The following is a 16,598-nucleotide window of genomic DNA, read 5'->3' as shown; positions in this document are numbered from 1 at the left end:
ACTGAAAAATTCCGGTTCGGCCTCATGCTGCCTTTCAAGCCTGCATCTGGGTGGCTGTTCTTTACAGTCGAGGAAGACAACAGACATCGTGACTTCAAATGCTGAAGGAAAGGGCCTGGACGAGAGGCTGTGGGCCAGCAGGCGGTGGCCCCCTATGGTGCCAGATGGGCTTGGTGGGCCTGCACAGGGCTTTGAAAATATCTGAATGGTCAAGTCTAAACAGTGGGATGTTACATAAAATCCAGATCTCCGAACAAATTAAAATCATCCAAAAAAATAAAAATAAGCTTAGTAATTAGCTGGACAAGCAAGAGCCTCCATTCCACGGTGACCCCACCTGCTGCAGCAGGACCCACCTGTGCCAGCTTTTGGGATCACTGGGGCCTTCTGCTGCTCCCACGTCCCAGTGCGGGTGACCTGTCCCCGCCTGGCCCTGGGAGGTGCTAGATTTTGCACTCCCTCCTCTACATGGTGGCCAAGTGAGCTTCCAGCCTCGGTCACCTCTGACCTCACCCAGGAAGTTCACCATGCCCTGTCGGCTTTCTCCTGTTCTCCACCTGGAAGTCGGCTACATCAGGTCACCATGAACCCCAGATCTCTGCAGAGCCTGCTCCGTCCGATCTCAGCTCCCACGCCGCCTGCTCCGAGAGGCCTTCCTTGACCACCTACAGACACTCCTTCACTTCATCCCACATTATGTTTCTCGTGTCGCTGTGCCTCATTCGCAGGGATCTTACTGGCTTCCGTGCTCACTGCCTGGCTCCTGCAGCAGAACAAGGGCTTCGGGAGACGGGGTTGCGCCTGTTTTGTTCGCCACGGTCTCCCTGGAGCCCGGAACCGTCCTCAATAAATATTTTGATGAATTTGAATGAAATGAATAAACACAGATACGATCTGAGGAGGATCTCAAAGGGAAGCGGCAGCCTCCTTGCATCTAGCGGCATCATGGTAACACTTCCAGAAAGGGAAGGGGGAAGGGTGGCCAGGGAGGCCCTACCTTCTCCTTGCCTGGTGGTCATTTCTGAGGGATTCCTTACAGTGAAGTCACATTTGCATTTCATTTCCCTTTACTGTCTTTTTCATTTTTGATGACTAACTGAGACCCATTTAAAGAGACTCTGAGGGAGAGGTGGCAGCTTCCAGGACCTCGAGGCCCCGCGCACGGTTTGCTCGGCAGCAACACTCTTCAGGGCTGCGGTCCGGGCAGCAGCTCCCCCGCGATTACAACATGATCTGAGACCCGAGCGCCACTGCTACCTTCTCCCACCTCTCCGCTCCCACCTCATTCCGCTGAGAACAACGGCAGAGGCCAGACCACTCGATGTGCGGAGGGAGTTCTCCCAGCTGTGTAATTCTGCATGCAGGCGCTTGGCAAAGAGAACACCCAGAGGGCACAGAGATACTCACTAATTTCTATAAAGAGTTCATTTATGTTTATCGCATTTTTCGCGCTGGTCTCCACAAAAATCGCATGGATGGAGTCGGCATAGTCCTTAGCGTCTCTCTCCATGACTTCTCTGGAAGGCAACAACCGCAAGTCAGAAATCTACCTGTCAAGAGCTTTACATTATCCCCACCGACCCAGTAATCAACCAGACTCGTGATGACAAAGGATGTCATGAAGAGCTGGTGACCGAGCCCCGACCGCCAGGCCACCTCTGTGGTTACGCAGCACAGACCCGAACTCAGCACTACTAGCAACGCATCCGTGTGATGGAACGGCCGCAGAACGGCGAGGGCTTCTTTCCCCACCAAAGTCAAGTCCTTGCTCTGGGAATCATGGGAGTGGTCCAGAGGGATTGCCAGGGATTGTGTTTCCCTTAAAGAACGTGTGATTTCCCCCTTCAAGCCCCTGATGTCCTGGGAACCGGGGGGCTACACTCAGCTCCGATAATGTCAAGTATGATGTAACCACAGTTCACATAAACCACACACCTGTGCCCCGCCCATCTAATCAGCCCCAAATGTCTGAACTCTTAATTTTTGTCTGAAACTTTAGGACTCCAACTAAACAAAAAGGAATTTTTCAATGTCAGAGAGAAAGTAAAAGCAAGATTCTTATGCTGGACATTGCTCAAGAAGAAAGGGAACACAGCACCGTCATCGCCTGGTCTCGAGCGCACCTGACGTCGATAAGATCACACTTATTCCCAGCAATGGCAACGACGATATTGGGCGGGCCGTGCTGCCGGAGCTCCTTCACCCAGTTCTTCAGGGTCGAGAAGGTCTCCTGGAACACAGAACAGGAATAGCGACTGCAGGCCCAAGCAGCCGAGAGGGAGCTTTCAAAACAGTCTAAGGCAAACGGAAAGGCTTACTTCTTTTGTGATGTCGTAAACAATGATGGCCGCAGCCGAGCCCCGGTAGTACATTGGTGCTAAGGCACGAAACTGCAGAGAAGGGGGAAAAAGAAACAACAAAATTGGGAAAGCGGGTTAAAGATGTTTCTCACCAGACTCTGAAGCCCAGCGGCCCTGCGTGAAAGGTAATCTTTCTCTTAAGCCCGAGCAGATGACACTGTGCCTACGGCACACGCAGCGGCCATTACCAAGGGCAAGAAACTCTTCCCGTAACGCCGTCTCTCAGAAGATGGTTTACAATACAGTTTTATAGGAATTAAATATGGGGCTATAAACAACTGTTTCAGCTAAAAAGGCTTTTTAATTGAACTCACTGTTATAATTCCCGAATTCATTTGTTCAATAGTCCTTTAAACTTTGGCTTCCCAAACTATCAAGGAGATAAAAATAATGCTGTAAATAGTTCTCCAGAGAAGTGGCTGCATTTGGGTGCTGTAAAGATAAGCCTGTAATCTAAATGCTGATTGTACTAGCGAAATGAGTACACATTTACATTCACTACTTGGATGAGTTTGTAACTCGCTGGTTTGATATCCGCACACGTGGCAATTCCCAAATGTGGGCACAGCTCTCATTTCGTTTACATGAATTTCACTCTGCATGTGGCCCCTTCCTACAAAGCGCCCCCCACCCCTACCTGATGACAGGGAGGGAAGGGACTGGAAGGGGCAGCAGGGGGATAACCGCAGGGCTCAGTCAACAGGCCACATCTCCTGATGAGCGCGAGATGGGAAGTGGAAAATGGGTGGCTCTTTACCCGGTCAATGCCGATCCTGGGCATCCTGCTCAGTGGCTGCAATGCCGGCTTGCAGAGAAGCAGTTTACCTACACCAGATCTTTGTCTTAGACCCTGACTTTGAAACCTGACCCCTGTGGCTGATGGGATAGCCCTGCACTCTCATCCTGCTTCTCTGTTCCCGCGGCTGACCGCCGAGTACAGGCAGGAACTGTCGTCAGAGGGGGGCATCTGGGTCACCGTACAAGTCGCACACAGAGTGACAGATTCTGCAACTTCTTATCCAATGAGCTTCACCTTTGGCTTCTCAACTTTTAAGTTAATATGAGTTTTGCAAAAGAGAGTGAAATTATGACTATAAACTCCAGGAGGGAAGAGAGCATGTCTGCTTAGCATATAACATTTTAGCTCTGGAGCCTGATGCCTGGTGCACTGTAGGTAGCAGGAACTGGTGAGTAGGTAAGAGCGGTGTAAGTATGAAGTGACGTGAAACTAACATGCCAGACCAGGTGTCCACACGTGCGAAGCTTTCCTACTCTCTGTGAGAAAACTCTGCCACTGGGATGAAAGGCAGATAACTTCCAATAACATATATTAAGTTGGAAAGAGACTATAACAAAACTAAGGACTGTGAGCAAAAAAGCACTACAGGATAGGAAACATCATTGGATGGAGAAGACTCTGGACTGTCTTCCACGGGCTGAGGGTAAGCGGGAGCGCGCGGAGAGCACAACGGGGACGCTGTCGGCTTTCCTTCCACTCCCTTCCTTCACGCCGTCTGTTCATGTTTACGGAGAGTGGACGCACGATGTTATGTTAGCTTCGAGTGTACCACATGGTGCCTGGACAGGTCTCTGTGCTACGCTGTGGTCCCCACGGGGACCTATAGAGCTACCAATCTGTCCCCATTCATCACAGTCCCGGACTCCATTCCTCGTGCTGTACCTTCCACCCTCGTGACTTGGGCACTCCGTACCTGGGAGCCCGCGCGTCCCACTCTCGCCCACCTCCCCACCCCCTTCCTCCCGGCGACCACTACTTTGTTCTCGGTAGCTATGGGTCTGTTTCTGCCTTTTTTTTTTTTTTGATTGCAGATATGGGTGAAATCATACAGTACTTGTCTTTCTCTGACTTCACTTAGCGCGGTATCCTCTGGCTCCATCCATGCTGCTGCAGATGGCAAGATCTCGTTTTTTTTAAATGGCTGAGAAATACTCCATTTCGTACACACACACAGCACACCTCTTGATCCATTCGTCGTTCGATGGACACGTGGGCAGCTTCCATATTCTTGGCTATTGTAAATAATGCTGAATTAGCGTTTCCATTTTCTCTGGGTAAATACCCAGCAGCGGAATTAATCACTGGATCATATAGTAGTTCTATTTTTCATTTCTTGAGGAACTTCCATGCTGTTTTCCACAGTGGCTGCACCATTTTACATTCCCACCAATTGTGCAAGAGGGTTCCTTTTGCTCTGCATCCTCGCCAACACGTGCTGGTTCTTGACTTCTTTTTTTTTAAAGTAGGCTCCCCACCCAGTGTAGCTCTTGAACTCATGACCCTGAGCTGGGATTGAGAGTCGGATGCCTAACTGACGGAGCCACCCACGTGCCCCTCTTTGTCTTTTTTTGATACTTGCCATTCTGACAGGTGGGAGGTGATATTTCCTCGTGGTTTTGATTTGTGTTTTCCTAGTGACTGGTGATGGTGAACATCTTTCCATATATCTGTTAACCATCTGTATGTCTTTTTTGGAAAAATGTCTCTTCAGTTCCCCTGAACTGAATAAAATCAGATTATTTGTTGTTGTTGCTTTTTGGGTATGGAGTTGTGTAAGTTCTTTGTTTATTTTGGGTATTAACCCCTTATCAGATATATAATTTTTGGTTTTCATTTTTGATGTTATTACACTGACAACATCCTTTACAAGGTTGCTGGGTTTTTGGTTTTCTTTAGCATTTAAATTTGTAAGGAAAAATTCATGTAAAGAAATGCAAAGATCGGGGCGCCTGGGTGGCTCAGTGGATTGGGCTGCTGCCTTCGGCTCAGGTCATAATCTCGGGGTCCTGGGATCGAGCCCCGCATCGGGCTCTCTGCTCCGCAGGGAGCGTGCTTCCTCCTCTCTCTCTGCCTGCCTCTCTGCCTACTTGTGATCTCTCTCTCCGTCAAATAAATAAATAAAATCTTAAAAAAAAAAAAAAAAAAGAAATGCAAAGATCTTAAGTTAAATAAAAGATCTTGGGGCGCCTGGGTGGCTCAGTCGGTTAAGTTAGATAAAAGATCTTAAGTTTCGATAAAATGGCTAATGTGTATGTACATCCATGTAAAAACCATCCTACCATATATAAAATATTTCTATCAGTACAGAAAGTTCCTTAACGCCTCTATTATCATGCCTTCTTTATTCCTGATAATCACTCGTCTTCAAGTCTACCTTACTGATACTCATTTGTTGATACTGATGTAACAGCAATAATTTCCATTTGCTTATGATTTGCATAGGATATCCTTTCCCATCCCCTTATTTCCAGGGTATGTTTTAATAGTGAAGGTAATCCTCTTATATGGGGAGGTACATTAAATGTAAAGGAAATGAATATTCTACTTTTAAAAGGCAGAGGTTCTCAGATTGGATTAAAAAAACCAGGCTCAACTATGTGCTGGTTATAAGGTCTACCATTTCACTGTTTATTTTATATTTATTCCATTTATTTATTTTATTTTTATATTTTTAAAAGGTTTTATTTCTTTGAGATAAAACAAGAGTGAGAGAGAGAGAGAGAGAAGCAACGGGAGACAAACACGGGAGGCAGCAGGCAGAGAGAGAGAGAGGAGGAAGCAGACTCCCGGCCGAGCAGGGAGCCCCATGCGGGGCTTGATCCCAGGATCCCGGGATCATGAACTGAGCCAAAGGCAGATGCTTAACCGACTGAGCCATTTAAAAAAAAAAAAAAAATCTATTTTTCCTTTCCTCCCTCCCTCTCTTTTGCATCAACTGTTTTTTAGTATTCAACTTTAATATATTAATTTGCTCACTGGCTTTTTAGCTATACCTTCTGGTGTTTTTAAGTGGTTGCTCTTATAACTGTAATGCACATTTTTCTCACCGTCTACTTAGAATTTAAAATGCACCACCTCACATAACATATCACAATGCCGCGAGAGCCCGATCCCCGCATCCTCTGTGCTGCTGTCAAGTACTTAGAATCTGCACACATTGTAAGCCATATAGTCCAATGGTATAATTTTTACATTAACAGCCAGTAAGTAAGTTAAGAAGAAAAAAAGACAGGGGCGCCTGGGTGGCTCAGTGGGTTAAAGCCTCTGCCTTCAGCTCAGGTCATAATCCCAGGGTTCTGGGATCGAGCCCCCCATCGGGCTCTTCTCAGCGGGGAGCCTGCTTCCCCCTCTCTCTCTGCCTGCCTCTCTGCCTACTTGAGATCTCTGTCTGTCAAATAAATAAATAAACAAAATCTTTAAAAAAAAAGAAAAAGAAGAGAAAAAGATTTTCCTATTTAGCACTTCTGGCAGTTCTTATTCTTCCTGTGGATTTGAGTGACTGCCTGGTGGCGCTTCCCTTAGGCTTGAAAAACTTCCTGGGGCGGCTGCTGAACCCTCTCAGCTTTTGTTCCTCCAAAAAGGTCATTCCTTGGACTTCGTATTTGGAAAGCCAATTCTGGCAGATTGACATCTTGATGCTTTCAAGCACTTTCACGAGGCTCGTGTCCCACTGTCTCGGGGCCTGCGCCATCTCTGCGAGCTGGAGACCTCGTGCGCTGCTGTTGCCTGTGCAGGGTGTCTGCTGTCTCTGCTGCTTTCACAGTTTTCCTCTTTTGCTCTGGATTCCAGCGATCTGTGTGCTTTCCTTTGTACTTACAGATTGGTTAGAACTTCTCGGATTTGTGAAGTGATAAGTTTTACCATATTTGGGAAATTTTCTGAACTATCTTTTTATTGTTTCCCCTCTCTCTTCACAACTTCCGGGTCTCTACTCACACGCATCAGGTTGAGGGCTGTGTCCCCACGGTGCTGAGACCGTTCACGCTCCCCACCCTCTGTTCCCCCAACTGGCTGGTTTGTTCTGCTAGCCACGCAGGGGGCTTCCCGTGGGAGGTCCCGGGGTCTTCAGCTTTAGCATTTCCATTTGTTCCACCATTAGTTTCCCTTCTGTTGAGGGTCCCCATCTGTAGTGAAGTTGGTAAGACTACTGTTCCTTGAAGTCTGTGAGTGTATTTAAACTATCTGGCTTCTATGATCTCCTCTGGAGTGTTGAAACCTGGACAATCACCCTGAGATTGGTTTTATGCATGGTGAGGGTGGGCCTGCTTGGGTCTGCTTGTCCTTCTGGGGCATGGTCTCTCCCGGTAAAGTCTGGCCCTTCCCAAGTTTCAGGGGAAGCCCCACGCCGTCTCTCTGCTCAGTGCTGCTGCTGCTTTAGCTATTTTCGTCGGCTGGGTTCCTCGGTGTCTCCCCTGTGCACTTGCAGTGGGGAGTCAAGCGAAGGCCTGAGGGAATTTATCAGCAGATTTTGGAGTTTCCTTCCCTGCGGGATCCATCTTTGCTGGGACTTGTCTCCCTTTCCCCCAGCAACTCTAGCAGCTTCGAACTCTGTCCTCAAATACCACAAGCTAAAATCCAGGGCTTTCTGCCTGAGTCCTAGCTGTGCTGTGTGGCAGAGACGAAGAGACGAGAACGCACCCTCTGGGGAAAGGTTATACGAACACGAGTCTCACCCACTCTCTGAATACAGCTGGCACTGCCTTCGGAAAGTTGTTTTTGATGCTCTGTCCAGAGTTTGTGTATAAGTGTTCTCTCCGGAAGGGTTAGTCCCTTACAAGCCACCCTGCCCTTACGGACACTGAAACTCTTTCCATGATCTTTTGGCATAAAGAAAAAAAAGTGGCAGCTTAAAACACAGACTCAAAGGATGTGAGCACATCTCTGCTCCGATGGATCAAGGTCGGCAAAACTCTTTGTGGGAAGGGCCACATAGTAGGTATTTTAGACTTTGTGGGTCATGTGATCTCTGTCACAACTATTCAGATCTACTACGGAAGAGTGAAAGTTTCTCCAGACAGTGCATAAACAAACAAGTGTGGCTGTGTTCCAACAAAACTTTATAAAAGCATGGGGCGCCTGGGTGGCTCAGTGGGTTAAGCCTCTGCCTTTGGCCCAGGTCATGATCCCAGGATACTGGGATCGAGCCCCGCATCGGGCTCTCTGCTCAGTGGGGAGCCTGCTTCCCTCTCTCTCTCTGCCTCTCTGCCTACTTGTGATCTCTGTCTGTCAAATAAATAAAATCTTAAAAAACAAAAAACAAACAAACAAAAAAACTTTATAAAAGCAGGGAGCAGGCACCATTTGACCGACAGGCCAAAGTGTCAACCCCAGCTCAGAAGACAGATACTCAGCTACCACACGTTTTCCTGATTTTATTTAAAAAATTTTTTAAAAAGATTTTATGTATTTATTTTTGCTAGAGAGAGAGAGAGAGAGAGAGAGAGAGAGAACGTGCGAGCGTGCGCAAATGAGGAGTGGCCAGCACAGGGAGAGGGAGAAGCAGACCCCCACTGTGTGGGAGCCTGATGAAGGGCTCAATCCCAGGACCCTGGGATCACGACCTGAGCCGAAGGCAGACGCCTAATCAACTGAGCCACCCAGGTGCCCCATTTTCCTGATTTGAAACAGGAGAACAATTCCTTGTTCACTCGACAGTAACTGAGTTTGTGCCTCCTGGTGCTCTGACCTCTGCAGGTGCTCATCAGGAAAGACCACGTGAAGATTCATGTGCCTCTACAGGCTGGATGCAGCATCCAGGCGATCTGAGTTGTTAAGCTTTCCTGGCCAAGTATCTGAAATGTTCTTGCTCCATGTATGGCTTATGTATGGCATCTGGGGTGCTCATCTGTGCTTGGTGATGGGTCTTGTCTCCATGTGACTGTGGGAGTCCTTGTTGGTAAGGATGATTGGGGAATGAATGAATTTGTTTAGGACAGCAAATAGGGACAGAAAGATCTGACAAAGGCACTCTCGGATAGACAAATTATCCGAACAAGTTGCATTTCATCTGCTGCTAGGAAAAAAAATTGGGTTTATTACTGCAACCTGGAGGTATTTTCTTTTTTTTTTTTTTTAGATTTTTATTTTTTTTTATTTATTTGACAGAGAGAGATCACAAGTAGATAGAGAGGCAGGCAGAGAGAGAGAGAGAGGGAAGCAGGCTCCCTGCTGAGCAGAGAGCCCGATGTGGGACTCGATCCCAGGACCCCGAGATCATGACCTGAGCCGAAGGCAGCGGCTTAACCCACTGAGCCACCCAGGCGCCCCCTGGAGGTATTTTCTGAATGAACACTGAATCGAAGCGGATTGAGGGCCTGCCTGTGATTCTTCTGATGAAACTATACGCTAGCACAATACGATGCCTATCTTTCATTTCGTGCTTGACTCTCCTATCTGATCACAAAAAGGGAATTTTTACAAAAATATCCGAGGACTCCATCAGTTTTTCCTAGGCTGCTTAACTCTTTGGCCCACAAATCATTATCTTCTGAAATACTCGTATCATCATCCTGATCAGTATTTTCTCCTTCATTTTAGCAAGACTGCTACCACTGGCAGGCTTTGCATGACATTGGTGAAGTGCTCCAGAATCACTTCCATTGACTTGATGAAATCAATTTGCAAATCAATTGCAACCATCAGAAAGACTGCCAAAACCATAGACAGCAACCCACGTGAGAGTCCAATAGGGAGGATGTTTGAACCGTCATCTCTTCAGAAAGGATTCTCATTTTAGGATGCTTCTTGGTTCCATGATGAGTCTTACTACTGTAGGGAACAATACACATGAACATCCCAGAAATTTATAATTTGAGGCATGCAATACTCACGTGGCAACGGGAGACGATCTGTCCTTCTTTATCTGTGTAACAGTAGGGCTGGCAATCAACTGACAGAAATCCACAGACATCAATACTGTGCACCAAGGGCTGAGAGCACAGACATGAATACAGTCCCTGCCCACAAGGAGCTCACAGTCTATCAGAAGGAGCTCACAGTCTATCAGTCTATCAGAAGACAGACAAGTAAGGATATAGGAGACAATCCCATGGATGGGGGCAATCAAAGACTGCGTAGGACACAAAGAAATCCTTTCAAGTGTTCCTTCACTGACCGGTTTGACCGGGATCTGAGCATCAGTGCTCTGGCCAGGCAGTGGGCATATGGCAGTGAACAAGACACCGGCTCCAACTCTTGCCAATCAAGTTCAGTCGACAGATCATCTGATTACAGCTTGTAATCAGGGTCCTGAGGAAAACGAATGGGAGGCAGTGATGGAGAATGCACGGGGGCCCTGCTTAGGGCTGGGGGGTGGGTGGTGGTTAGGGAAAACTCTGAGGATGTGTCACTGAGCCAGAGACTAAAAGGCTGGGAAGGAGCCAGCAGGCCACGCTCTGAGCAGAGGGAAGAGAGAGTTCCAGGAGAAGAAACAATGTACGTGAACGCTAGGTGGCAAGGACCTTGGGGCGTCGGAGGCACTGAATGGAGGCCAGCGGTCAGGAACTCAGCGGGCGGGAGGGAGGATGAGCCAGGAGGGCAAACGGAGGTGAGAAGACAGAGCAGGCCGTGCAGGGCTTTGCAGGCCGCAGTCTGGACCTCGGTGATTCTGAGCGCAGCAGAAGTCATTGCAGGGTATCAAGCAGGAAGACAAGAGCATCTGATTTCTGTTTTCAGAAGATCCTTCCAGGTCCTGCGAGGAGAAGTGATGCAGGTGGAAGGCTGGAAAGGGGGAAGGTGGGGACCGGTTCAAAGGCTACAGGGACCTTCTGGGGAGTCCCAGGCAGCTGAGCGCAGAGGGCTGGCGTGGAGGCGGAGAGAGGCGAACGGGATGATGTACAAGAGAAGACACAGCTGGGAGGCACGCTGAGAACTGTGTGCGGGGCAGATGAGGAGGGAGGACTCAGAGGTGACCTCCAGATGCAGATCTGAGCAGCGGGGGCAAATGGCAAAGCCGTGACTTGTCAGAACACAGTGGGCACGGTTAGGAAAGGGCCCCCTGAGGTAACCTCAGAGGCGAGTTTTGAAGGCTCTGTGTTTTCTCGGCTGACGCGGGAGGGAGGATATTCTGAACAGAAGTAACAGGGCATGGCTGGGAGCGTGAGGCCGTACGGTAGGCTGGAGGACTACGAGCAGTTTGGTCCAAAAAGAGAAACTGGTGGGAAGTGAAAATGGGTCCAGCTGAGTCCGGTCTTCAAGGCCTTGCCCAGCGTCAACTGGTGGTCAGCTGTGTCTGGGATGAGGCTCCCGGCGTTCCCGACCACGTGTGGTTAGCTGTCAGACATTTTGCTTTTCTTCAGCCCCATGACCTGGCCAGCCTGCACGTGAACTCCTGCCCTGTAACACCTGGCTGGAGTAGATGCTCCCCAGTGGGTGCTCCTCTCCTGACCCTCTCTGCAGCACAGGGTTCCCCTGGGCAGCCCTCCCGACCCCTGCCCGTCCCCACGCCAGCCTGGCTCAATGACCCGCTGCAGGTAGGGGTGAGGCAGGTTTGCATCTCAGAGCAACTACCCCTGGTGCAGAATCAGTGAGAAGTGGGGAAACAAGAGGCAGGAAACCAGCTAATGACGACACTTAAAAAAAGCTGCCATTCCGGTAGCAGTAAGGGAGAGGCGTAAAGCCTTGTGTTATTCTTTATGTTCTAGAGAAAAGAGATGCTCTGCATCACCATGTACACTGGGACAGGCTCTGATTCCGAGTGTAATGGAGCCTCTGTACAGCATGATTCTTTATGATGACGGTTTTGCTGTATCACCGAATATATGGGAGGGGGGAACTGGAACTTGGGATTCAATGAAAGGTACATATATTACTGGTACGAAGAGCCACAGGCATTCTTGGCTAATGGGACAGACACCAGGGCCGTGTCTATCGATACATTCACGGAGACTACGGGAAGCAACACTCGCAAAGGATGGAAGAACGATGGTTAGCAAGAGTCTAGGTGTCCTAAACACTCCCTTCTAGATGCACAACACAAACAAAGTAGGAGTGCGGACGGGGAAATTAAGCAGATGTATCTCAGATGAGTAACTGGGCGCAGGGCATGACATCCGGTGTTCAAACAAACAAAAAAACCCAGAAGAAAGCAAACAGCAAACTTAAGACGTTCAATCCGTACAAATGTATGGTGTCTACATCTAGGACAACAGTAATGGCTTGTTTTGTCTTCCCCCATTTGTCTGTGATGATTCTTGTCGGATTTTATACCACACACAGTATCTACGCTGTCTTAGATAAGACCGTGATGACAGACTATTTCTCCTGATTACTTCTGGTATACTTTTAAGAGCTTACGGATAGCACTGTGCATCCATCAGATGTTCTGTTTTGATAGTACTGTTTGAAAACAAAATTAAACAGCAGCTGAATAATGGGGTGGCTGCCAGACGCACCTCGACAGGGAAAGCAGACGTCGGGCCCAGAGGGAAAATGAGGCAGCAGGAAGTGTCTGTTCCTGACCTTGCCTCCCCAGCCCTGGTGTGATGCAGACCGGCCTCAGCAGGTCCCACCTGCACGGGGAGGTCATGGCCCAGGCCCCACCTCTGGTCCGGGCCCTTCCGGAAGCAGATAACCATCTGGGACAATTTTATCATCAGGCATTTATTAAGTACCCATCGCTCGGCTCTGTGTTAGCTCATTCATTTCACTTAAATCTCAAACTTTATATGCTGTAAAGTTCCCTCTTTAGCTTTTAAAAGGCAGCTATAAATGAGATGTGCTTAACTTTCCCTTTCTACCACTAATTCTTTGTTATCTCTGCTAGAGGATGGAGCCCCAAATTACACACAATGCTCTGAGCGGGATTTTATCAGGCCTGTTAGTCAGCATTTACTTTAAGACACTAAAAAGTCTAAAAATGCCCTCAGTGCTCATTATCACTTTTTCCATCAGTGGACTTTGTGGCTCTAATTGAAAAGAAAAAGGCTGGCCGACACAAATGGAAATAAATGTGTCTCTGGCGTGCGGAAGAGAACTGAGTAACGTGAGATGACAAGGACATTGACGGTTGGGTCGGAGCTTTAATGTGGGCCTCGGAAAAACACAGAGTAAATTAAAGGGAGACTTACTCGTTCTTGTCCAGCTGTATCCCAGATTAGGAATTTATGTAGCTCATTTTGGTACTGGACAGTCTTGGTCATAAAAGATGCCCTACGAAGAGAGACCTAAATGATCAGAACACAGTTATTGAAAGCACGATGCCTCAGCCCCAGTTGGACACGGCGCTCAGACTTAATGCCCAAACTCCCGCTCCGCCCTCGCCCCTCACTGCGGTCCTCTCGGCAATGTTTAGGGGATGCTGAGAGGCTGGCTGCATATTCTGGGTCAAAATAAAGCATTAGGCATATCTGCCCAAAAGAGGTCTTTGGTTTGTGATCGCCTAAGCTCCATTATCAAAAGAACCAAGAGATAACTTGGCAATCCAGACATCAGCCTCCCTTGTAAAATACACAGAAGCAGTTATTTAAAGAGATGGTATCATAGGAAAACTTCTGGAAAAACCTGTGTGTCCGGGAAACGAGTGCTCTAGTAAAACACACTGGGCCACTGGGGTTTGTCCACCCCCATTCCCAAACCACATGAATAACAGGTAATGTAACACCAGAGTTAATAAAATTAAGGTGCCAAACCAGGAGCGGGAAGATGGCCAGAGTGGTGATGCCCCCAGTGACCACTTCTGAGTCTCGAGACCAGAACAGCCTCTCGGCTAACCTGCCAGGCCACATCAGCCCTTCAGGCCTGGAATGATACTATGCAGGTCACCCTGCTTACTCGGAAGGGCTGCTCTGCCCATGGGCCTTTGAAGGTTCCTATCATTTGGGGGCCTTCTATCTTTTGGAGAACGTGTGAGGAGCCATGGGGGCCCAGAGCATGTGCCTGGAGTGAAAGGACTCCTGGACACAGGTTCCAAGTCTCGGGGCTGGCTCGGCTCCTGTGCCATGGCCCCCACCTTACAGAGCTCCCTCCTGGGAAGTTCTCTGTCCTCCAGTCCCTTCTGGGAAGTTCTCTGTCCTCCAGGCTCCTCGCACAACCCAGAGGTGATTATGCTTTCTTTTGTACTCCCTAACGAGCCTTCTGGGGCCAAGGGCCGAGTTGTACTCTTGGACTCATACCCTAATCATCTTAATCAGGACACGAACGCAATGGCTAGGCATTTTCAAATATGCCAGTATTTTCTGAGAGTCAACTAACTGTGCAAGTTCTTCAAGAAAGTGCAAACTGAAATCCACAGAGTGACTTTCTGAAGAATCACTGGGCTTAGATAAGTATCAGAATCCTTAGTGGTAAAAACTTTAACTCTGATACAATGAATTCCCAGCAATATTTATATCAATTTATGAGTTTAGCAAGCAGCCTCCGAAATGGTGACTATGATGAGGAAGGGAAAACAGACTGGGAAGCAAGATCACCTTTATTGGAGAGGTACCATTTACTGGATATTTATTTACTGGAAATTTACCCCTTGGTATCCTTAGTAAAGTGCTTTCTGCATAGAAGGTGCTCGGTAAGTGGTTACTGTATCAAGAACTTTGGCGACCCACCAGGATTAAATCAGGATGAGCAACATGATTTCTCACTTAGGAAAGATCTAAGCATTCAAAAAGCCTTGTTTATTGTGAGGATTAAATGACACTGTATATGCGGAAGTGCTCTGTAAATTGTGAAGCACTGAACCTATACAAGGTATTATTATTAGTATTTAAAGGCAGCTCCAGGAAATGTTTTAGTTTAGACTTTGCAATTAGTCGTAAAAGCTTACAACTCAACTCTCCATCAATTATGGCTGTGGTGTTACATTTAGGAGTGACAACAGGCATCCAACAGAGGCCTGTTAACACAGCCAGTGCATCCAACACAACCATTTTGGCTGCTCAAAGAGCAAGAGAAGAAACAGGCTTCAAGCAGACAAAAAGCTGAGAAAGATAAATGCAACAACTAAAAGGAAATGTTTCATTTCACGATCAGAATTCACTGAAGTTCAAGCTACCTGCCAACCATTTCTCCTTCAATGAACACACGGATTCATTACTCAGGAGAAAGACACACAAAATGGCAGCTGTAACGCAGTGAAAGTATCTTAAAGATTAAAGCCAACCTTCTGTCTGACTGGAGACCATCCTTCTAGCCTCCCTGGCATCGTCACTCTCAACACACCTCCGTCTTGTCTATACTGAGTTCTGGTGAGCCCAAAGCTCTCTACTTGGGTCTTCTTGGGTCCCTAGACAATAAAGGACAAGAAGCTATTGGCTTCTTGTCCTTTGTCCCAGCATCACTTGTCCACACTGCCAGTTCCTTAAGAATCTTGTCTGTCCTTCTGTCTTAACCACCCAGAAGGGACCCACGCAACTCTGTACCTGCTTCTCCTCTAGGGGTGGGATGGCTGTCTTGCTGGAGGAAAGCCACAAAGCTGCGTGGACCAGTAGGAAGACTGTCCTTTTTAAGCTAGGCTACCTCTTTGGGCTCTCGCTCCACACAGCAATTACTCTTCATTCTTCCTATGACTTCTTGCCAGCCCCTTACCACTTCCTACTACCCTCCTTCTCAGGGCAGCAGCCTTCTCATGGACAACAGAGATCATAAGCCCTCAATCCCCCAACATGTTTCCCAGTCATCCCTTCCAACTTGAGAATCAACACACCGCCGTTCACAAGGCTGAGATTTCCGCTCTTCTGACTTCAGCGGAGTCAGAGACGTCTTTTCCATCGGGAGGCTTGGTCATGATCAGCACGTCCTGTCTGGGCCACCACAGTCAGTCACGGTCTTCTGCTCCCAGTCTCAAATCTTTCCACCTGTGCCTCCTTCTTTCTTTACACTGGATGCTCCTTTGCCTGCAATGCTCCCCCCCACCCCCGCCCCGCCGCTCACCCATGGCTACGTGCTCCTCATTCTTCTGGCCTGAGTTCAAAATGTCAATGATGGCAGAAGCCTGCGCAGTGCCCCCAAACCAGGCAGCTTCCCGCTCCAGCTCCACTCTGCAAGTCGCACACTGTCCTGTTTCAGCTTCAGGATGCCTCCTACTGTACTGGTACTCGACGTCTGCATGGCTTATTTGCGCGTCTTAATTGACCCGCCTAAGCCAGGGAAAAGGTAAGCTCCACGAAGGCAGAGATCTTGCTGTCCTTCTTCCTCTGTAACTGGGGTATCTTCCTCATCTACCTTCTCCATGCTACCCCAGATTCCAGACAAAACATCTTACCATATTCCCATCGACGACTCCACTTTCCAGTACGTCAACATCTCGGCATCTTGGCCAAGCACTGCATAAAGTGCTCGGGTATCGGAAACGCAGGCAGAGTTGAAATCGCAGGTGACCCTCGCTCTCCACCTGCAGCCAGGTGAGCGGCCTCTTGGATGTGAGGGATGTGGTTCAACAAGTGGGGTGGGGGGCCTTCCTGCCCAGCCACCAGCTCTAAGCTCTCTGCTGGTCAAAGGGCACGAGG

General features: G+C 48.3%; 1 protein-coding gene across 1 annotated transcript in view; it reads right to left on the bottom strand.

Moving 5' to 3' along the window:
- Nucleotides 1-16,598, bottom strand: part of RAB22A (RAB22A, member RAS oncogene family) — a 55,731-nt gene that overhangs the window by 10,486 nt on the left and 28,647 nt on the right. Inside the window, exons 3-6 of the mRNA XM_045980616.1 lie at nt 13,227-13,308; nt 2,319-2,390; nt 2,124-2,230; nt 1,408-1,517 (exon numbers count right to left, since the gene is read on the bottom strand). Coding sequence (XP_045836572.1) covers nt 1,408-1,517; nt 2,124-2,230; nt 2,319-2,390; nt 13,227-13,308 — 371 coding nt within the window. The remainder of the gene's footprint in view (nt 1-1,407; nt 1,518-2,123; nt 2,231-2,318; nt 2,391-13,226; nt 13,309-16,598) is intronic.

This window comes from Meles meles, chromosome 16 (genome assembly GCF_922984935.1).
Source record: "Meles meles chromosome 16, mMelMel3.1 paternal haplotype, whole genome shotgun sequence".
NCBI classification, from domain to species: Eukaryota; Metazoa; Chordata; class Mammalia; order Carnivora; family Mustelidae; genus Meles; species Meles meles.
The sequence above is the reverse complement of the archived record's forward strand: the minus strand, read 5'-3'. Positions and strand labels throughout refer to the sequence as shown.